The sequence below is a fragment of the Phaeoacremonium minimum genome (genome assembly GCF_000392275.1).
Source record: "Phaeoacremonium minimum UCRPA7 unplaced genomic scaffold PA7_03_scaffold_576, whole genome shotgun sequence".
Lineage (NCBI taxonomy): Eukaryota > Fungi > Ascomycota > Sordariomycetes > Togniniales > Togniniaceae > Phaeoacremonium > Phaeoacremonium minimum.
In genome coordinates this window covers 20,328-42,589 of record NW_006921478.1, presented here as the reverse complement: position 1 = coordinate 42,589, position 22,262 = coordinate 20,328, and the positions used below count along the sequence as shown (strand labels likewise).

At 50.0% G+C, this 22,262-nt stretch overlaps 5 protein-coding genes across 5 annotated transcripts; 1 reads left to right on the top strand and 4 right to left on the bottom strand.

Moving 5' to 3' along the window:
* Positions 1–1,430: 1,430 nt before the first annotated feature.
* Positions 1,431–2,508, bottom strand: UCRPA7_8067 (putative vacuolar protein sorting-associated protein 62 protein; the record flags this gene model as incomplete). The annotated part of the gene is made up of 5 exons (XM_007920584.1): positions 1,431–1,456; positions 1,515–1,542; positions 1,621–1,741; positions 1,794–2,220; positions 2,277–2,508. The coding sequence occupies 5 exons, from the start codon at positions 2,506–2,508 to the stop codon at positions 1,431–1,433; spliced, it is 834 nt and encodes a 277-aa protein (XP_007918775.1).
* A 4,551-nt stretch (positions 2,509–7,059) lies between these two features.
* Positions 7,060–9,321, bottom strand: UCRPA7_8066 (putative bifunctional catalase-peroxidase cat2 protein; the record flags this gene model as incomplete). The annotated part of the gene is made up of 1 exon (XM_007920587.1): positions 7,060–9,321. The coding sequence occupies one exon, from the start codon at positions 9,319–9,321 to the stop codon at positions 7,060–7,062; it is 2,262 nt and encodes a 753-aa protein (XP_007918778.1).
* A 5,294-nt stretch (positions 9,322–14,615) lies between these two features.
* UCRPA7_8065 (hypothetical protein) lies at positions 14,616–16,139 on the bottom strand (the record flags this gene model as incomplete). The annotated part of the gene is made up of 4 exons (XM_007920586.1): positions 14,616–14,893; positions 14,951–15,355; positions 15,448–15,886; positions 15,954–16,139. 4 exons carry the CDS (start codon positions 16,137–16,139, stop codon positions 14,616–14,618), a joined length of 1,308 nt encoding a protein of 435 aa, XP_007918777.1.
* Positions 16,140–17,778: 1,639 nt separating this feature from the next.
* UCRPA7_8064 (putative choline dehydrogenase protein) lies at positions 17,779–19,838 on the top strand (the record flags this gene model as incomplete). Its single annotated transcript, XM_007920583.1, has 2 exons — positions 17,779–17,822; positions 17,927–19,838. 2 exons carry the CDS (start codon positions 17,779–17,781, stop codon positions 19,836–19,838), a joined length of 1,956 nt encoding a protein of 651 aa, XP_007918774.1.
* Positions 19,839–20,116: 278 nt separating this feature from the next.
* UCRPA7_8063 (putative mfs aflatoxin efflux protein) lies at positions 20,117–22,041 on the bottom strand (the record flags this gene model as incomplete). The annotated part of the gene is made up of 7 exons (XM_007920592.1): positions 20,117–20,853; positions 20,912–21,092; positions 21,146–21,344; positions 21,396–21,532; positions 21,596–21,734; positions 21,807–21,877; positions 21,931–22,041. The coding sequence occupies 7 exons, from the start codon at positions 22,039–22,041 to the stop codon at positions 20,117–20,119; spliced, it is 1,575 nt and encodes a 524-aa protein (XP_007918783.1).
* Positions 22,042–22,262: the final 221 nt, after the last annotated feature.

Sequence of the window (22,262 nt, the reverse complement as noted above, 5' to 3'; positions counted from 1 at the left end):
TATAAGTGAAATTCCCAAGAGGTAATAGCAACGATATATAGTTAAATTTCAGTCAGCTATCGCTCCCTTCTTCCTATGATATCTCGATGTCGCTTCGGTGGATTGCGTGCCGGGACTTTCGGTAGATTCGGATTATTCGGGAGCTTCGGCACTTCGGACATTTTCGAGATGCGGTCAACTGGCGAGACAGCTCTTCAACCCCGGATCCGATAAATCTAGAATCATTAATTTTATGCTAGATCAAGCACAATGCCTCTGAGTACCTTCAAATCAGCTTTGATGAATCTTTCAGGCACACTGAGTTAGGGGAGCATGGCCTTACCCTGCCAACAGTCAGGTGACTTATTTCGCTATTACTTGATTCTACTCGCTTACTTAGCTATTACTACTTACAATAAAAGAATTGATACTCCTTCGTTCTCAGTACATTCTCATGCCCTGGAGGCTTCTTTTTGTGTATGTGCTATTTGGTATTTTGATTGGGTGTTGGTCAGCAGTAGGTACTGCCGCCCTTTTTGAACACGCTACTGAAAAGGCGATAAATGATCTATGGAGCTCCATGAATCAATAACTTGTCAATATATATAAGGCCACAGAGGCTCAGTTAGTATTATGAACGGGGCAAGTAATCGCCACCCTCGGGTTCCCTATTCTTGTTTCACACATTTGTACGAGATCCGTTAGGAAGCCATAAGAATTTCAACCCCTCTCATTGTAGCATCTCGCTGAAATGGCAATGTTCCATGACTCTTTAGCTCAAACAAGTTTAAGCTTGTTTCTAACAAAGTGCGATGGAGTAGTATTCGTGATTGTCGTGCCTGAAGCCGCGTGCTCTTTAAGCAAAGGGGATAGCCCAGTGCTGAATCAATCGTCTTTGTCGTCATCCGACGATGAAAGCAGTCCTTCCTCCTCCCTTCGCCTGTCCACTAATGGTATATCTTCCACTTGAACCTTTCTATAGGTCCTCCGCACTCTGTATGTCCTAATGCCTAAGATGATCCCTACCACTATGCCAGCTATTGAAGCAATGATAACCCCCAAGGAGATCCACTTTCTCCAACCCCGTATGCAACACGGATACCAAGCCATAAACAGGGTCACCGCCCACTCTGTCCAACTCATATAACGCTTCTCATCCGGTCTCAGCCCCTTTCGTACTAGGTGCTTGTCTCGTGGACCTGTTGGGCCATCAAGGAAGCGCTTTACTCCAAAGTTCGGGATAGTTTCCTGACGGGGGTCTGAGTCTGCGTATTGCGTATCGCCCCAAATCCCTTTGAAATAGAAGAAGGATGTGAAATTCGCGGGAGATGATTGAGGAGATGATTCTTTGGGAGGAACAAGTGGCAATATCGTGAAAGAATCCGGCTCAAACCGGTAAAAATAAGCCGACAGGACGGGGTCCCAAATTTGACCTGCGTCTGAGAGATCTATTATAACTGCATTGTGTACTTGTTGACTGGAGGCATGTCAATTCATATTGTTTGTTCAGTGACTTTAACAGAATTAGAACATACCCAGTCGTAGGATAATTTGCATGAGTTCCTAGCGCGCTATAAACAACGGGCTACGTGGCTGTCAATGGGTCGATGATTCATAGAATAACAGGTTTTAAAAACGTACCCGTCCGACCTTGGTTTTCGAGACGATCTTGTCATCCCACTGATATGCGCCTCCATCTACATGCTGACTGTAGAATATGCCCGTAGGCTTGCCGTTCTGGAAACGGACCATGTTATGTTCCCTTTTGATTTATGTCAGCAATGCCCGTCTATCTAGTGCATGGCATCGTTTACCAGTCTCCAACGTGATCTCCAAAGTGCATTGCCATGTGTTCCTCATCACCTTTCAATAGACTCTTTAATGGCTCTAGAACTTGAGTGACATTTGATCCTTGGTTGTAAGTGTAGAAGTAGAAGTAGAAGGCATCTAGGTCTACATCATTCTTCTCGACTAGAATAACAACGCAAGCGGTTGAGTTGTGGAGGCGACCGGTTGCGTCTGGAGTCTCCCCAAAGAGCCATGGCGGATTTGATAGAATGTTGTCATTTGAAGTTAGTGCAACCCGATCCCCATACTTATTGAGAACCTCCAAGTTATCTAAGTCGAGCGAGGGGAGACCCTCAATTGGCTTGCCATCGAGGAATGGCGTTGTGTGTTGTATATGCGCAAGTAGATCACTGGGCATGTATTTCTCCTCTGGGTGTAGCCATATAAAGGGCGCTAGGATGAATTTGTTAGGCTGGACCTCAATGTTTCACTCCCCAAAAGTGACGTACCGTAGTCAACAACATAATCCGGGCATCTCAGGTCCGGGCCGATCGGCTCGGTCTGTCCGGCGCAGGCTAGGAGGCCGATCAGGACGGCCGGCAGTAGTCCGGGCCTAAAAGTCCGAGCTCGCGACTTCCGAGCCATCTCCTTGATGCGCTCGGTCGCGAAACCACTGGCAGTTACCGGATGGTGTGAAAGGTTGTGAGTGAGAGCTGTGCATGCGGCGCAGAAGGAATGCATCTTGTTGCTTACGCTTAATCAGCATCGGAACCTTCGGCAACCGACTGTGCCGTAACGTTATTTCAGGCCAAGTGCCCCATCACACTCCACTAGACTCCAGCACGGCACGTCAAATCAACAAGATCAATTTGCTAGTATGCCTTTGTAGACAGCTTAACCCATCCCCAAGGCAGTTCAACCCAACAGTACTTATTGGATGCCCTCCAGACTGTCATGTCATAGGTCCATCAGAGGTCTTGCTGCATATTTTTTCACAAGCGATTTCATTTTCATTTATAACAGCAATAATCTAGTACTGCAGGACTCTCTCTTCGCCCTTCGTCATCTAGATGTTCAGGAATAAGTAGTTGAGATATCTCACTGGCTGATATCAAAAGACCTGACAGTGACAAAACCTCCTAGACCCGCGGTTGCGAAGTTAAACACGCCGTATCGATATCCCATGAAGAACAAACATTGGTTGTCCTGCACGTGAGGCTCGCCAAAATCAATGTAACTCGTCCCATCGGAGCTATAAGAGAAGCGGCCCTCGTTCCCATCCCCTCCGCTAATGTTGACGTTTAGTCGAAACCAAATAGTGCCCCCCGAGATCTCTACATTGGAAACCTCCGTGCCTTTTGTTGTTGGTTGCCCAGCCGTCTGCTGTTGGCTCCATCGTCACTTTGTTCACCATGACCAGTCTCGTCGTGTCCCCGGTCTTGGTCACCCCTATCCACGCCGCCTGGTAACGGAAGAGGGTAAGCCCGGCACGATCACCATCGATCATTCCGGAATAGTCCAGCTCAATTGTTACTATGGATTGTGGACCAAGAATTCGGTGCGAGAGAGTATTTCGTGCTGTGAAGAAGTCATCCGTCACCGTTGCGGTGTGAAGCACAAGACCGTTGTTGATCTCCCACGCATCATTGTTTGGGTTATGGTTCCACTCGTACTGAGGGCCAAGGCTCTCAAATCGATCGGTTCCTGTAATTGGATTTGACTGGCCGTTGTGGCAAAGGATATGGGTAGGTAGACGCCCATTCGTTATCGACGAATTCAACGGATGGCCACCCATCTTCATCCCAAGAATTCGGGGCTAGCACAGGGAGCCGTCCACCCGGATAAGCATCCACGAAGGCCATATAGTACCAATCCCCGGCTGGCGTGGAAACGAGGCCCCCTTGGTGAGGGTTCCCGTTGCCGGGGACGGGCTGGCCGTTTGACTTTAAAACTTGCATGCCCTATTATACTCAACGAGAGTCGCTCATAATTAAATATTTCAAGATTATGGATATCTTTTATGAATAGCACATCATCAAGATTATGGATATCTTTTATGAATAGCACATCATCAAGATTACATTCGTCTTCCACATCACCAGCTTACCATCCTGGTAATATATCTTCTATGACAGCGGTATGGGACCTATATAGAGTTTAGTTCAATATGGCTTTTTCAGTCCAAGGTCTATCTATATCCAGTTCTCCACACTACCTACCACATTTAGCTTCTTCATTTTCTAAGCAATTTTTGTCCTATAATCTAGGCGCCGAACAATGCTATTGCATACATGATGGATGGTGTTCTTGTCTCATGAATGAGAGCAGCCGCCCGAATAGGGTTAGCTCGTCATGTGATACGTCAGGAGCATGAAACAGTCACATTAGTGATTACTTCACTCAACCTTACTCTTGTTCAATCATTTATTACCAAACAACCCACCTATTCACAATCGAAGCATTCTTTTCTCTGACCCATTGAAGCCAAAGACCGGTGCTTTGTTGATAGAACCACTCATTCCCAGCATTCACGATTCGTTTGCTTGATCTCCAACAGAAACGCCCCAAGGAAGCGCAAGGAAGAGCGAGTACACCCGCCTAGCTAGCGATGCTGTCGAGGATTCAAGCACGGGGTTCTGTTCACCATACCATTTGTGCCCTATTACTCATAGGCGGCTATGCGTCTGCTCAACGCCAAGACCAAAGAAATCACCAAATTTCTCGACGATGAGCTTCCAGAATATGCCATTCTGTCACACACATGGGATCGAGATGAAGTGACACTCCAGGATATGAAAAATCTATACAGCGATGGTTACCCAACATACGGCAATCCGGATTCAGTACATGATGTTCAAAGTCTGAAAAAGATCAAAGGCTGCTGTGAAGAGTCCCTGAAGCATGGACTAGACTGGGTATGGATTGACACTTGCTGCATAGACAGGACAGACAGTGTCGAACTCTCTGAGGCTATCAACTCTATGTTCCGATGGTATCGTGAGGCTGCAGCATGTTATGTCTATCTCGCGGACGTGCCTGATGATAATAACACTGATACCTCGTTCGACTCCCCGTTCTGTAACAGCAGGTGGTTCACTCGAGGTTGGACATTGCAGGAGCTTCTTGCACCAAAGCATGCGTACTTTTACAGCAGCTGTTGGTCTCTTCTTGGTGAACGACGCCAGCTTTCTACTTCTCTTCATCGCGCAACTGGCATTTCTGTCCAGGTGCTGGAGAGAGGCGATTTTCGTTACACAAGCGTAGCCCAGAGAATGTCCTGGGCATCGAAAAGAACCACAAGCAGAAAAGAAGACATAGCATATTGTCTTTTGGGGATTTTCGATGTCAACATGCCGCTTCTCTACGGGGAAGGAGAGCGGAAGGCATTTTTTAGGCTTCAGGAGGAGATTGTCAAGACAAGCAGGGATGATTCTCTCTTTGCATGGGGTGTTACCTTGGATGGTCTGCAGCAACTTGACGAAGTGGGATTACTTGCACAGTCACCGCGAGATTTCGCGAGTTGTTCAAATGTGGTGAGATGTCAAAGTTTGCTCAGTCATCAGGACAATGATTTTGAATTCATGAAAGGCTGCGTGAAGATGAAAATTCCGATCTCCAAGGTCATCGAGTTTGGCTTTCCAAAAGTGGCGGTTCTGAATTGTCGTCTAGCCTTTGAAACAAACAACTTCCTCGGTATCCCTTTGCTTCCATCTTCTGTAGTCAATTCATCGACGCTTTGGGAGGAGGACGGAGTGTCAATGGAAAGGCCCCGAGCGCTCGCCATGGTATCATATTCAGGAACTCATATAAATCGAAGGAAAAAGACCACCATATTTGTGGGCAGCGGAACCGATACTACCTACGGGGCCGGCTCCCAAGTCGGTTTAATAACGTATGAGGCATCGCTGGTGCCAGCCGAATTTCGATTACACATGCAAGAAAACAAAATCATCATACCGCCCCCTTCAGGGATCTTCCGCTGGAGGGTCTCCGTATTGTACAGCGATCCAGCTTTTCGAATCACGACTGGGCATCGTGACAGGTCATGTCCTGGAATGGAAGTTGGTATAGAAAGCTTTGAGCGACTGACCACCCCAAGCACCTTCCTCCTCTATGAAGCGGATGGCGTTGACGGAGACTGCTCAATGCGCTTTCTACTTCGACTCACCGTGAAACCAGCACGACGGCTCATAAAATTCCTGAAATATGGCGTGAATGGGGCATATCTAGAGTGTGCTGTCTCATATATTCCTGAGGATCGCGTGCCATTGCACTATCGTCCGGAAGATCTCTTGGATCGTCACTGGCGGCCTGTGGTGCAGATGAATGATACAACTATCACGGCCTACATTTTACCGGAGCGGGATAGTCAAAAGGTACACATATACTGCACACCCACGTCCACAGATTTGCGATCGGAGGTGGTGGACTTTCTCAAATATGACATCCATGCGGCGAAGAAATCGAGTGGGCTGGGCGGTGCCATACTCAATATCCTGGGTCTTGTACTTTTATGTCTCTCATTTGCGTTTCAAAGGTTAGATCTGCTACATGATTTAACCGGATCTATCTCGTCTGCTATGGGCAGTGCCTTATTAGCGTCAGCCCTATTTTGGCAGTTTATATGTGGACATCATTTCTTCACGACAATATTGGTCTTTATTGTGGTTAATTTCATGTTGATCATATTTCTAGGACTTGCACATATCTGAACCAGGTCCAACCCATTAGCTGTGAAAAAATTGAGTTATCTGGCAAAGTACAGTTACCCATTTCATGGGAGCTTAGATAACATGGTATATAGCTATTGTGAAACATATGGATAGCCTTAATATGGACATGGGATGATCTTGTAAGACAAAAGCTGAGACAGAGGATTGCAACAATGGCATGACCAGTTTACTGCTCTTGAATTTGCTTAGTATACTAACATACTAATCTTTGGGTGCTCTTTTCGATGATATATCCACAGACTATCTAGTAGGGTGAGCAACAGTCTCGGCTGACACTTTTGAGTGAACCATCATGAAATTATTTTCATGAAAAAAAAGTGATATGTATCTAACAAGCCGTGCAGTGCTACAACTTAGGGAGATATGATGAACGAACGGGGGCAGAACTCGAGGCAGTTCTTGATCTACTGTAGTCCACACACTTAGCCACAAGAAGAGGGGGAAGAGGGAAGAGGGTGTGCAAAAAAAACCAAAGGGGGATGACGGGCGGGTGCTGAGGGGGGAAGAGAGACGACAAAGAACTCGCAGTAAACTCTGGTGGCATGGCAACATTGTTTCCTTACTTCTTCAGATCAAACCGGTCCAGGTTCAGCACCTTGTCCCAGGCAGCAACAAAGTCCTTGACGAACTTCTGCTCGCCGTCCGAGCTGCCGTAAATCTCCGCAATGGCACGCAGCTCGGCCTGGGCGCCGAAGACGAGATCGACACGTGTGGCGGTCCACTTCTTGGAGCCGGTCTTGCGGTCTGTGCCCTCGAACAGGTCGCTGCTCTTGTCGACTGCCTTCCAAGCGGTGTTTGTGTCGAGCAGGTTGACAAAGAAGTCGTTGGTCAGCTGGCCAGGACGCTTGGTGAACACGCCGTGCGATGAGCCGTCGTAGTTGGTGTTCAGGGCACGCAGACCACCAACGAGCACTGTCAATTCTGGAGCGGACAGGGTCAGGAGGTGAGCCTTGTCAATGAGGAACTCCTCAGCGCGGACACGAGGTGTGGATTTGCCATAGTTGCGGAACCCATCGGCTCTTGGCTCGAGATGGCTGACAGACTCAACGTCGGTCTGCTCCTGTGTAGCATCGGCACGACCTGGTGTGAATGGGACCTTGATGTTGTGACCGGCATCGTTTGCTGCTTTCTCTACACCAGCAACACCGCCGAGGACAATGAGATCGGCAATAGAGACCTTCTTGCCACCGCCCTGAGAGTCGTTGAAGCTCGTTTGGATCTTCTCATACGCGCCGAGCACTTCCTTCAGCTGAGCAGGGTCATTCACCTCCCACTTGTTCTGAGGAGCGAGACGAATGCGTGCACCATTGGCACCGCCACGCTTGTCGCTGCCACGGAAAGTGGAAGCAGATGCCCAGGCAGTGGAGACAAGGTTCTGGACGGTCAAGCCACTAGACAGGATCTCCTTCTTGAGAGCAGCAACATCGTTGTCGTCGATGATAGCATAGTCAACCTCGGGGATAGGGTCTTGCCAGAGCAGAACCTCGGACGGAACCTCAGGACCGATGTAACGCACGCGCGGGCCAAGGTCACGGTGCAGCAGCTTGAACCAGGCGCGAGCAAAGGCGTCCGCGAACTGATCAGGGTGGTCCTTGAAGCGACGTGAAATCTTCTCGTATGCAGGATCGAAACGCAGCGAAAGATCAGTGGTCAGCATGGTCGGCTTCTGCTTCTTGTTGGGGTCGTAGGCATGGGGAATGATCTCCTCTGCGTCCTTGGCCACCCACTGGTTTGCGCCAGCGGGGCTCTTGGTCAACTCCCACTCATACTTGAAGAGGTACTCGAAGAACTGGTTGCTCCATTTGGTGGGAGTCTTGGTCCAAGTGACCTCCAGACCACTGGTGATGGTGTCGGGTCCCTTGCCTGAGCCGTGCTTGTTGGCCCAGCCCAAGCCCTGCTGTTCAATTGGGGCCGCCTCGGGTTCCTCCGCGACGTTGTCGGAAGGAGCCGCGCCGTGCGTCTTGCCGAAGGTGTGGCCGCCTGCAATGAGCGCAACAGTCTCCTCGTCATTCATGGCCATGCGGCCAAAGGTGGTGCGGATGTCCTTTGCTGCAGCGACCGGGTCCGGGTTGCCATCGGGGCCCTCCGGATTGACGTAGATCAGACCCATATGGGCAGCCGCCAGCGGCTTTTGCAGGTCGCGAGAATGGATGTCGCGGGGCTTGGGGTCCTCGTCTGAGACCAGGGCGCCGCGCTCTGCAACTCCCTCGGAGCCCTCAGAGTATCGGACATCATTGCCGAGCCAGGTGGTCTCGCCGCCCCAGTATACTGACTCATCAGCCTCCCAGGTATCGGCACGGCCACCAGCAAAGCCGAAGGTCTTGAAGCCCATGGACTCGAGAGCCACGTTGCCAGTGAGCAGCAGCAAGTCTGCCCATGAAATCTTGTTGCCGTACTTTTGCTTGATGGGCCACAGCAGGCGGCGGGCCTTGTCGAGACTGACGTTATCGGGCCAGCTGTTAAGAGGAGCAAATCGCTGCTGGCCTTGACCACCGCCTCCACGGCCGTCGAAGACACGGTAGGTACCCGCGCTGTGCCATGCCATACGGATGAAGAGACCGCCGTAATGGCCGAAGTCAGCGGGCCACCACTCCTGAGAGTCGGTCATAAGGGCCGTCAGGTCCTTCTTCAGCCCATCGTAGTCGAGAGTCTTGAAAGCCTCCGCGTAGTCGAAGTCCTTGTCCAGCGGGTTGGAGATGTCTGTGTGCTGGCGCAGGATGTTGAGCTTGAGCTGGCCGGGCCACCAGTCGCGGTTCTTGGTTCCGCCGCCCGCGACGTTGACCTTCAGGGTGTCATGGACAGGGCACTTCTCTGCTGCCATGGTGAAGAAATAGACGATGACGTTCTCTAAATATTAGGTGCGTAATTATGATGATAGGGATGGCGTCCGCCTTAGAAAAAAGAGCTCAGCTGAGTAAGGTGGTAGGTGACACTCACTCACTCAATCAGTCAATCAATCAGTGATGGACGAACACCACAGAAAGTCAGACAACGGGACGGTATTGGAAGGGGACAAGTGAGATAAGACGGCAGCAGGGCGAACGAGCGTCGAGCGGCCTCTCCTCTCACACGGGGACGGAATGGCGACAATCGGGTTCCCTAACTAACTTACTTAACAGGAGCCAGCAACGGATGGTAGTGAGGAGGAGTGAAGGATGGATGATGACTGAGAGAAACTCGTGGCGATGACGGATGAGGTGATCGGCGGCCAACCCCGCACCTTATCTGAAGAGTCCCATTGGCAAACTCTTCCCAAGTCTCCACAACCCGACTTGCCCGCCCCTCCCGATATTCGGCAAATGCAGCCATTGAGACGCCCCGGGTTGTCATCACCGGTTGTCTGATGCCTGGGGAAGCGGGGGAAAGAGGGGCGCTGCATCTCTGTTGCGCGGAAAGTGGGCATCTCTCCTGTAGCTAAGTTGTTCTAGGTCTTTCGGTTACACTTGTAGCTTTCGAGACAATGGTCCAAATGAAAACATTGTGTTACTAATACGCGCCTTATAAGGTGTAGTGTCTCGAAGCTCAAAAGCTCCCCACAAAATGTCGCAACTCATGAAGTTACAACAAGTTTAGCTTCCAGGCGAATTGGTGTCTTGTGGTTGGCTAATGTGACACAGTAGGTAAAAAGCCTCAACTACTTTCAAAGTCTTCGATGCTTCATCAATCAGAGGCAAGAATCATTAGATATTTTCTATAAACGTTCGTGTTGCTGCATGTACTCTAGCCTCAGCTCGCCTTATTAACTAGCATATTAGGGGACTCGTGGTTTGTCGTTTGAGTTGTGTGTAAAATTTTCTGTTTCTGATCAGATGGGCAAAGCCAAGCAAAGACAACACAATGTCATTTCTTTGTGGCTAGGAACACTGTCAATTTGTACTTTTATCAATGCAAAATATGTTCGTAGTCTGGCCAATTGCTGTAGAGAATTCGCGGTATCCCCGCGACTAGACGGTCGACACGTGTGTGCCATGTTGAGTGGTTGCTAGTTGCCTAGCTGCTTACTCACTCAATGTGTGACTTTGACAGCCTTGGTTCTTCAAAAACTGCAACCATCTTGTCCTCTGTTATAGCCTCAACGTTTCAGAGATTGCAACAGGCTTGAGATTGTGTCAACTAGCGTCTTACACAAATTATAGCTGTGATGGCATCTCCTGAAAATGAACCACCATCCAACGTTGCACCTGACCTCGCGTGGACATCGCTAGTAGAACGCAGCCTTGAGGCTTGGAAATCACTCAAGCTGAACACCGAGGTAGGCGTGTTCCAGACATCATTCTTGCAGAGTTATAAGAGTCTAGACGAGCTTTTGAGCTCGGGGCTAGGACATCTCATGTTCTGGTTCTTCCAACGACGAGACGCATTTTTATCACAGAAAAGGATGTCAAAATGGAGTAGGACTAGCCTCGACGATTATATCCTCTTTCCCGCTAATAATGGATTTGTCAACCGCATCGATTGCTTTTTCCTCAGTCACTTCTGGCACAGCAAAGACCACCCTGACCCTGATGGCAAATATTTACGCCTTATCCAAGACGATCTCCAGTCACAAGAATGGTCGTACATCTGGGTTGACTGGACCTGTATACCTCAACACCCTCGCAGTCCGACCGAGGAGGCATTTTTTGTGAGGACACTGCAAACTGTGTCGGGTATCATTAGAAACTGTGGATTTATGTGGTACTACCCGCCGTTTGAACCGCGCATGTGGATTCTGTACGAAGTTGCTGAGAACCTTCTCACCTCCGAAGGCCCCTTCTTTGGAACTGAAGACATAAGAGCATTCATAGAGCACATTCAGGAGATGTTAGAAGCCGGAGTTCGCCCGACACTTGAAAAGTACGGCTACAACTGCTCGTACGATCGCGATAAGGACTTTCTCACCTCTTGGCTGGAGGTTCTTGTCCTTCTCAAGAAGCTACGCTTCGATGTTGACGATATAAGGCGCCTCCTAGACGCACTGACCTGGGGACATGGTATACATTACATGTACCTAGGTACCACCAAAGGCGCAGTCACGTTCATGCGACAAGAAGGAACTCTAGATCTAAACGGGAAACGTTACACTTTCACACCATTTCCCAATTGGGTAAGTTGTACGTCAAGATGTCGAATCTGGGCTGACCGAGATGATATAGGAAGACGGCAAATATTCCACGAACACTCTGCAAGTTCCGGAATAAAGGGACCGATAACAGTTTGCGTTAAAGGTTGGATCTACACGAGGTATCAGAACAATAGACTTGTACCACGAGCAAGTTTGAGACTGTCCTAATCCAGTTTCTAGAGAGATGGAGGGTTTCATTTAGCGTGAGCTAGAGCAGAATGGGGCTTCGAACAGGTGCCTAATAGCATGACTGAGGTACGAGAGGTTTATAAACATAACCCAAGGCTCTTAGCTGTCGAGGTCTTGAGATCCACTCTCACAATAGTCCAATTTTTGATGATTATATATGCCACCTATAAAATCGGGAATTTAAATATGAGGCATGAGACACGGATGGCACAAATCCTGGGCTTTAATTCTGCCTGGAGTTGTCACATGGATTGCTCACATTGAAGGGAGGTGCCTGTCCTAGTTGCAGTTGCTTCAGCGCTGCGATGGAAGAGGGGGTAAATATTGGGCCGCATTACATATCCAAGGCCTATAGCTGATCAAAACCCGTGAACGCATTTGGTGCTGCAAACATAGCAGGGCCCGAAAGGAGAAAACGAAGCCTTCAACTGGAGGTAGATCCTCAAACTGTCTATATAAAAAATATAACTAACCTTACGACTAAGTGACTTTCCCCGTTTGAGGCTCATAATATTATCTCCTCAAACCGAATGAAAATATTTCGGGCATGAGCCTCCATTCAAGAGCTATGTAATGCTCAATAGAAGTGCAATGTCTCTTCTCAGCCAGCCTTCGCCTGGCGAGGACCGTGTCGGACCGCGAGGGAGAACACACCAGCACGAGGCTGCAGGTGGCACATTCTATTCCACATTTCGTTACTCAGAACTAGATCCCAATACTGATCAAATCCGCTTGCTTACCATTAAACCTCCTGATTAAGAGGATTACAAGCGCAATGCCGTGAAATGCGAGATAGTCGATGGCGTTTCGCTTGCATCTATAACTAATCAATATCTATCCGTCTCATATGAGGCAGGAGATCGTCATAGTGTCGAAGTTATATATGTTAACGGTCATCCTTTCAACGCATTTGCCCGTTTGGGCCATGATCTCCGACAGGCTCGTTACTTCTGGAGCGATAGATTCCACAAGGCAACACTGCTTGTCTGGGCGGACCAGATCTGTATCAATCAAAATAATAGTCAAGAAAGGATGCATCAGGTTCAACTCATGGGAGATATATATGGAACTTCGTCGAACGCGTTAGTATCTCTATCGTGTGAGGATGATATTGGTGGACGGGCAGAGCGGTTACACCATGTCACAACCCTGAATTCTACCTCATTGGGTGACTATTTCCTAGCTACTCGGAAATTTATTGAATCTCATATCAGTTGGAATGCATTTATGAGTACATTTCTCCATAGTCCTTGGTGGTCGCGGGCATGGATACGCCAAGAATTCATACGGTCTTAGACGTCTACTTTATTGCTGGATTTGAGTCGATCCATTGGTTGCGAGTAGCAACTTTTATAGATGTCTACCTGCACAATACCTTAATATTCAATGGGAAATTGTACGGCTGTCCATACTCTTCTGGCAATTCCCCAGGCTCTAAGAGTTCTTGTGTAGCGGGTCTGCATATTCCACCAACGACGGGTACCATTTACCGGGATGTTGGAGAGCGCGCCGAAGAACTCCTCACAAGAAAACTCGAAGTGCAGGATCCAAAACTTGGGCATTCAGAAGATCTATTGTACAATTTTTGCGACACTTACTCTTCTGCAGCAATAGATGCTAGAGTCTTGATTTATGCATGTCTCGGATACAGTGGGAATAAACATAGTATTGATCGAGACTATTTCCCAAACGTAACTCTTGAAAGTCTTTTCTGTCGACTGGCTTTGAACGTCATTGAACAGTGAGTTGGGGGATAGGGGTCCTGTCCTATATAAGGCTTGAAGGGCTCCTCAGACTGTAGTAATAGAACTCAGACTTCTATTATTACGAATTGACCTACCTTACCACCCTGTTTCAACAGGGAAAGAACTTGAACATCCTTGAACTGGCATTTCATACGCAAGGGCACCGAGGGCGCACGTTTACTTCTCTTCTGCCATCCTGGGTTCCGGATTGGCGCAAACAAAGTGGGGTAAAAGTTCCTCGCTTCGGAAAGACGACCAACAATCATATACAACAGACTTTTTCTCCTTCCAAACAGATGAGAAAGGTTAGCGAATCGAGTTCTGCGGGTACGAGGTATTCGTCATAAAATGTTAAGAACTCCCGGTGGCGCGCTGATGAAATTTTTACCGAGCTCTCAACCGGAAATTTGGGCCTATGGTGATGTGAAGGAAGGTGATGAGGTGTGGATGCTCGATAGAACGGACTTGTTCTTTATTTTCCCGCGGCAAGGGTGTCTACACAAACTCGTCGGTAAGGTGTCAGTGATCGACTCGGAGTATACCTTGTTAGAAGAGAAAAGGGTTGCAATGGCAGCAAACGACGCGAGCATTCAAACAATAGACATAAAGTGACTCTGTTGACCTAACTCTATATGATTGTGGGCTTAGACACTCTCTAGACCTAAGAGCTATCCATGCGGAAACTAGAAGCTCCGGGTATGCAGGTGCAGGGAGATCGACTTGTGACTCACGTGGTAAATGATGTGACTTGCTCTAGGTATACATTGACGATACTTGCACCTCTGTTAGAAACCCATTTTAAATAAACGTAGATTTATGGAGTGCATAAAGACGATAGCTATTTATGCATACCAATCGGAATAGAAAAGACAATGGTATTAAGGCTTGCAGGAAAGGCGACTATGTAGTGTTGATATGTAGCTGAACATCTTTCTCATTAGAACTAGTTGAAATTCCAACCAGACTTAGTCCGTACCCCAGAAAGAGGCCCGCACAAGAAAAGGAGACTGATAGTTCCTCCCAAGATTCATCATACCTCTCAGAGTTCCTCGATTCAACATGTCAGGTCGCCTGTAATCAGAAAAAGTTGCCAGCCGGCAGAGCGACGAATATGACCGTCAGAGCTCCGCCGGCGAGGATGCCAGCCATAGCCGATTGTAGCATTATAACAGTATGGATTTGTCTCAGAGCCGGCTCATGGATCGATTCTTCGCGATCAAAGATCTTGCGCACGAGACTGCGCTGCTCGTACCGCACTACCCAAGGCTCCTCTTCGAAGCTGTTACCAGAGCCAAACGAGTCAAACGAGCGCTTGTGCCGAGAGGCCGCCGATGTGCTCGTCTCGTCGTCCGGGTCTGCAAAGAGTTCCCAGGGTCGGATGTGCCGACGACGTCGGCTAAAGATGTACATACAGATGCACATGCCGCGGTGACTAGCCACAACAGCCCATATGCCGACAACCCAGCCCAGTGCGGCAAAGGCACGCCATCCACGGTCGGCGCGACTTAGGGTTACTAGTATAGCGATGGTGAAGGCCATGAGAACACCACCGTAGCCTAGAGTGGAGGCAAAGGTAATGCGAGGCGGATTGCCGTTGAAGGCGGACCACCGAACGAAATTGGGATGGCTCTGGCGGCGGAGGGTATTATCGACGGTCCTAAAGACGGTTCGGAAAGTACTAGGGTGCGTGGTGTAAGAGAGGGCGTGCAGCAGAGCCTTTCGCTCCTGGCCTGAGAGGTTGAGCTGTCTCGGCGCGCCTTCCATGATGTACGTGGCGATGATGCGATTGACTTCCTCGCGGTACGGCTGAACAGTGACTATAAGAAGATGTTAGAGTCATATTCCATTTCAAGAAGACTTGTCTTTCTCGTGTAGCTAGAAGAGGAATGCCAGTAATGCTATGACTTACAAGGCGTATGGGCTCCCGCGGCGGCAAAGTCATCGCTGAGCTGAGTGCGAGTAGTAGATGCAATGGAGAACGGGTTTCTAAAGGAGTATGTCGATGCTTCGTCGTCATGGTTGCTACAGGTGGCCGTTGATGGAGGAGTGGAGAGGGATTTGTTGCTGACCCCCATGGTGTCGACGGTCTTCACCTCGAAATAGGTACCCTTAAACATATCTGCACCTGCTCCGGTATGCTGTCGGCAAGCCTCCGATGCCTCCTTCCGTAATTTGGTGTTGATTTCATCCTCCATGGCTTGGGTCCACTCGGGTGCCATGACCAGGTCCGACGTGTCGGCCTTGTTGAAGCGTCTGACATAGTCTTGATGCCACAAATAGAACTGCAAGTTCTCGGCCGAGTGCTCAACATACATGAGATAGTCCATGAAGTCAACCAAAGTCATAGGCTGGCAGGATTTGTTAATGAAAGCGTCTCAACGGTAATTCAGGAAAACTGGAGGACGGATAACGTACCTGGCAAGTCTCTCCTCGCAGGATCCTATCGAACGACAGGGCATCAGGGATCCCTTTCGAGACGCTAGAGACGCCAGATCGAAGGGACGCCTTCTCGTGCTCGGCCGAGGACGACGTTGTTTTCCTCTTGATACTGTCTATGGATACATACGACGGCCGCCTGTATGTTAGAGGTACGGCGTCCATGTTGATTTGTTCTGCTGTAGTATGTCTAGAACAGTAAGGGTGGATGCAAGCTGAGCAATGGCTTAATATTTGATACTCTCACTTCGACCGAGGAATGAAATTAGATTACACAGACGATGATCGATAGTCTGCAGATGTTGCACGGATGTGAGAATGTGGGGAGTTTTCAGACAGTTTCCAGGGACGTCTAGAGCACAACAAGAAATCGAAAAGCTGGGTCAGCCTCAATTAGCTAAGGATGTCCAGTTCTCTAAGTTTAAGACAAGTTGTCAGTCATGCCTTGGGCGTGGGAAAAAATCAACCGTAGCTAGAGCAGGATCGCATGCAAGGGAGGACGGCAAACGGCCAAAGGGGTTGGGCACGGCAAGCAGTGCCAATTACACGAACTATCTATTAAGGAAGCACTTACTTTTAGTCTAAGTGATGCAAGCTACTCCTCGACGGAGGCGTTCGCCAAAACAAGAAAATGCAGCTTCACCCCACTGCATCCCTTGCATCTAATGCGCACGCGTGGTGTGCTCTGTTGGACGCGAGACAACACGAGGCGAAGCGGCGCATGGGAAATACGTGGAAGCACACCTTCAGTACTCGAGTTCGATAAATTGTAATTAGATCGCCAAACTAATGCATGTCGAATCTGGCTACTACGTAGGAGCACATCTCGGGCACCTCCCCCGGAGAACTCGGGAATCACCATCCGCGGGGGGTTTCCATCCCTGCGCTGCTCTCCCGCCGTCATAAACAAGTGACGAGTGACGTGTAAAATGTGACAGTGGCTGGCTAGCGTGCTGTCAAGTGTCAACATCGCTCCCTGCGTTGCCGCTAAAGCATGTATGTACGCCAGGGCTGATCAGGGGAGAACGCCATCATACAACGTGGTTGGATGCTGATCAGTACGGGAGCGAGCGAGGGCACCCCCGCCTCCCCGATCTAATCTAGAACGGGGGACCCACAGCATTGTTCATGACTTCTGAAGATGTCTTACAGCTGAGTTCTGGAGACCTCCATGCCGATCTTAGCATACCCAGAGCCGCCTGAAACTTGATTGTCTTCCACACCACAGCCGTACCTGGGAGCGCCTCAAGCCCGTCTCGGCCCGTGTGGCCAATGATCAATGGCAACCTTGAATGAAAGTGGTTGTGTGTGCAGATGGCTTTTCACTTCCCTCGAAAAAGCAAAGAAGAGATCCGGCAGGTTTTCCGACTAATAAACGCCATCTTGCTCCCACAGCCAATCAGTCCCTAGCACGTTAACAGGGTAGCTACAGTAGCTGCGCTAAAGTATGAACCAAGGGGCTGCACCGGAATCAGGAAAACATGCCAAAGTAGCTTGGAGCATGCGGACTGCATCATGGCGAGAGGCTCCGGTTCCTTACTAACAACGCAAACGACTCACTAGAGACGATAGTTAGCTTGTTGGTGTTTGCCCTACGATGCTTCACGCCACAGTGGAGATGACTGTTGTGTCAGTGGAAATGAGTCTGAGACACCGTTGGGTAAAACGTTGCCAGGCGTCGAGCCGCGCATGCTGCCATGCTTCGTAGGTTTAAAATGCTGCCGATCTTGTCGTCTTCAAGCCGCCGGGATCCTCTTGTGTGTGTACCAAGCGTGCATATGATTTGGGCAGCATGATTCTTACGATGCTCTACAGCCTCATTGCCTTCGCTGGCTTAGTCTTCGCCGGGTAAGTGAAGACAACACCACTGCTGCTCCCTTTGTGCAGAGATAAGCACGTAAATAGCTGGTCATGTGCTAACCATTGGACACATACAGACCGTCTCGATACAGGGCGCGGCAGGCTACGCCGTCGGATCTGCTCAGCACATATGACTACATCGTCGTTGGGTCCGGGCCCGGAGGAGGCCCGCTCGCGGCACGGCTGGCCATCGCTGGCAAGACGGTGCTTCTCATCGAGGCCGGTGACGATCAGGCAGGCGCTGCACCTTATGAGGTCCCTGCCCTGAGCCTGCAAGCAAGCGAGTACGATTCGATGAGATGGGACTACTACGTGAACCACTTCAGCAAGCTCGCCACGCAAGCAAAGGACTCAAAGATGACCTACACAACACCTTCTGGCGAGCTGTATATAGGGCTCAACCCACCTGCTCGCTCCACTCCCAAAGGCATCCTCTACCCCCGAGCGGCTGCGCTTGGCGGCTGTAGCGCTCACAATGCCCTTATCAGCGTCTACCCACACAAAAGTGACTGGGACGGTATCGCAACTCTCACGGGGGACAGCTCATGGTCATCGTCTAATATGCGTCAGTACTTTCAGCGGCTCGAGAACTGCACCTACGGCGGCAGTGTCATGGGTCACGGGTTCAGCGGATGGCTGTCAACAAGCCTGGCATCTCTCACGCTTGTTGTAGAAGATCTCAAGCTGTTGCGGATTGTCCTTAACGCGGTCGTCTCGATGGGGCAGGGCGGGCTGATCACGTATCTCATCACTAGCGTCGCCGGACTGGCTGGAGTTCTCCTGACAGACCTCAACAACGACTCACCTTCACGGGACTCGACTCAAGGTGTGTATCAGATGCCGATTGCTGCCGATGACGGCGTCCGCTCTAATCCACGCAACTTCATCCTCGATACGGCCAACGCGCTGAAGGAGGACGGGTCACGAAAGTATCATCTCGATATCTCACTCAATACGCTCGTCACCAAGGTTCAATTCAACCGCACCGGCTCCAGGTCTCGTGCCGCGGGCGTGGAGTTTATCCGCGGGCAGAGTCTATATCGTGCGGATCCCAGGTCCGGTGGAGTCAGGGGCGGCGTGCGTGGCTCCGTCAAGGCTGCCCAGGAAGTCATCCTCGCCGCGGGTTCATTCAATACGCCGCAGTTGCTCAAACTCAGTGGCATCGGACCACGCGCCGAACTCTCTTCACTGGGCATATCCGTCGTTGCCGACCGTCCGGGAGTCGGGACCAATCTCCAGGACCGCTACGAGACCACCGTAGTCGGCCAGGCGGCGTCCGATTTCGCCGTCATCCACGGTTGCACCTTTTATCGCAATGGCGCCTCGGATCCCTGTTTCCAAAAGTGGCAGAATGGCATAGGGGCAACGCTCAAGGGTGTCTACGCCTCGAATGGCCTCGCCGTCGCCATCGTCAAGAAGTCTGGCGCGGCCGCGACCACCGACGATCCGGACATCTTCATGGCGGGCGCACCTGTCTACTTCCGGGGATACTTTGACGGGTATTCAGACAATGCCACGGGTGACGCGACTCACTGGTCGTGGCTCGTGCTCAAGGCCCACAGCCGCAATCGCGCCGGCACGGTGACGCTGCGGTCGAAGGATCCGCGCGATCCGCCGGTCATCAATTTCAACTCGTACAACGATCCGGCCGAGGCTGCACTTGATACGGCGGCATCGGTGGAGGGCATGCGGTTTGCGCGCGGTATGCTGGCCTCGGTGGGTGGACTCACTGAGGTGTGGCCTGGGCCCGCAGTGTCCGATGCCCAGCTGGGCTCCTGGATACAGAACGAGGCATGGGGCCATCACGCCTGCTGCACGGCCCCCATCGGTGCGAGCACTGACCCGATGGCTGTTCTGGACTCACAATTCCGGGTGATTGGCGTGGATGGCCTGCGTGTCGTTGATGCATCTGCCTTTCCCAAGATCCCGGGCTTCTTTATCGCTGTGCCTGTCTATATGCTTAGTGAGAAAGCGGCGGATGTAATATTGAACCAGTCATCGTAGTATCTTCAAAATGTACAAATGGAGGCAGGCAAATAATTGTAATTAAGCTGTTTATTTCGGACATGACCCGGGAAATCATGAATCTCTATCTAAATAATTGTCGAATACTACATTTGAATGACACACCAGGCGTTTTGAAAATCGAGATCAGACAATGCGACGATATCGTACCACCTAAGTCTTGTACGGGTTCAATAAGAGGAAGTCACCGGCAAATTGCGCTCAAAGCTCCGTGGTTGCGCATATTAGAGAAACAACCCGAAAATGGATAGGCTTGTTCAGTAATCACGAGGAATGTTCTTCTGCTCTTTATCAGTGAAAGCTCCTTGGCCGTATCTATCCTCAACATCTTGTTTGTTATCGTGATGCTTCGTCGAAGAGTCTGCTTCCGCTTTCACATTACGCCACTCCATGCCAAGTCCACCGAAGATGCAGAGACAAGCAACGATCAGCGCAACTCGAAAGCATACACGGAGGGAATCATTGTACGCCTCTAGAGCTGCATCGTAATAGTTGGCTGGGATGATCTTCAGCAAGCCGGTAACTCCCGCATCTTCAATTTGCTGAGGCGTGATGTTTGTAATGCTGGCGAGTCGCTTAGCAAGTTGGCCATCGAATACGTTTTGGCCAATCGAGACAAATATGGCACCGAAGAGTGTCTGGCCAAAAAGCATAAGAGCCGCGCCAATAGACACTTCATCGCGCGGGAGGACAGTCTGAGCAGCTAGATTAGGTGCCTGGATGCAGCCGCCGAAGCCCCAGCCGTAGAGTATTTGATACCCAATCCACTGTCCCACCGTCGTTTCGATTCGCAGAGTTGTGAGTAACCCAGCCCCAATGGCCGCGATGCAAATGCTAAATATCAAAAACGGGGTGTAGTAGCCGACGCGGCTTGTGAGCACTCCGGTGACGATAGACGCGATCACAAGGGCGATGACCTGGGGTAGAAGATGAATTCCACTTTGGACAGCAGAGTCGCCCTTGATAGCCTGGAACCAAATGGGAAGATAGTAGACTGCACGGGTATGAGTATCAAATGTGATAACTTTCCGATCGACGTATACAAGACTCACGCAAGAGCGTCTGATGCGCGCCGAGACAACAGCTAACGAAGAAAGCACTTCCGATGCTTCGCTGGACGAAGATGCGCGGTGGCACTGTGGCTCGCCCCGGCTTCCAGATCTGGATTAAAACAAATGCGACCAGGAGCACAAATGCCAGTACAAGTAGAGCAATGATCCGCCCATTGCTCCACTAACCACTGTCAGTCCTGTTGGGCCCTCAAGGCACTTCCAATTGGCACTTACACTGTAGGTGAACCCACCCCACTGTAGAGCTAAGCACAGGCACACAACGCCTGGAACCAGAGCAACTAGACCTTCAACATTGAGTTGGAGAAGCTTGTCCTTTAGTGTACCCGCGGTGTTGGGACGGTCCGGGATGCGGAGGAGGAAGAAGACAAAGATCAGGACCACACCACCCAATGGAAGGTTCAGATAGAAGCACCTGTGCAGTTATTAGCACTAACATTCAGATTGCAAGGACGTGGATACATACCAGCGCCATGTAACATTCGATGTGAAAGCGCCTCCGACTATTGGACCGATAACTGATGCAATGCCATACACTGCACCAAAGAGACCCTGATACAGAGGTCGTTTCTGTAACGGAACAGCGTAGACGATAATCACGATCTGTGCGAATACAATGTCAGTCCAAAAGAATGAGAGAAGAACAGCGAGGTTGTGAGTACTTACAACCCCAGACTGGACACCTCCAGCTCCCAGCCCAGCAATGGCGCGCCCAATGATAAAAGCGACCGAATTTGGTGCCGAGCCACAGATGGCCGAGCCCACCTCGAACAGCAATACAGCAGCCAAGAAGGTATTCTTTACACTGAAAATAGTATAAAGCTTTCCAAATACCAACAAGAAGGCACAGTTGGTGAGCAGATAAGCCGTACCATACCAGCCAATATCGTTCGACGAATGGAAGTCGTTGGTGATCTGGGGTATAGCTGTTGTAATGATGAGCTTATCCTGTCGAGATAATACGTTAGCTCCTCTCCCTCTCGTTTCGTGAGCGAACGAACCAAGGCCACCAGGAACATGCCAATGAAGATGGAGATCATCAGTAATGCAAGTCTCAATCCCGTAGGGTAGACATAGTCAACAGGCTCATGCCCAGGTGGTGCCACCGCCATTCTTTTGCTTTGAACCTAAAAGTGCAGGAGTTTTCTCGGTCTAATCAGGCAATGAAAAACCCTTGTTAAGCGAGAAGATGTCGTATGCAGTTGATCGGGTTAAAAAGTTTGAAAGGAGTGAATATGAATGAGAAATGCCTTCGAGAACTTGGATTGACAACTACGTAGTCATATAGTAACTGAGACAAATTGCAGGCTACGCATGCTCACGAGTGTCACGG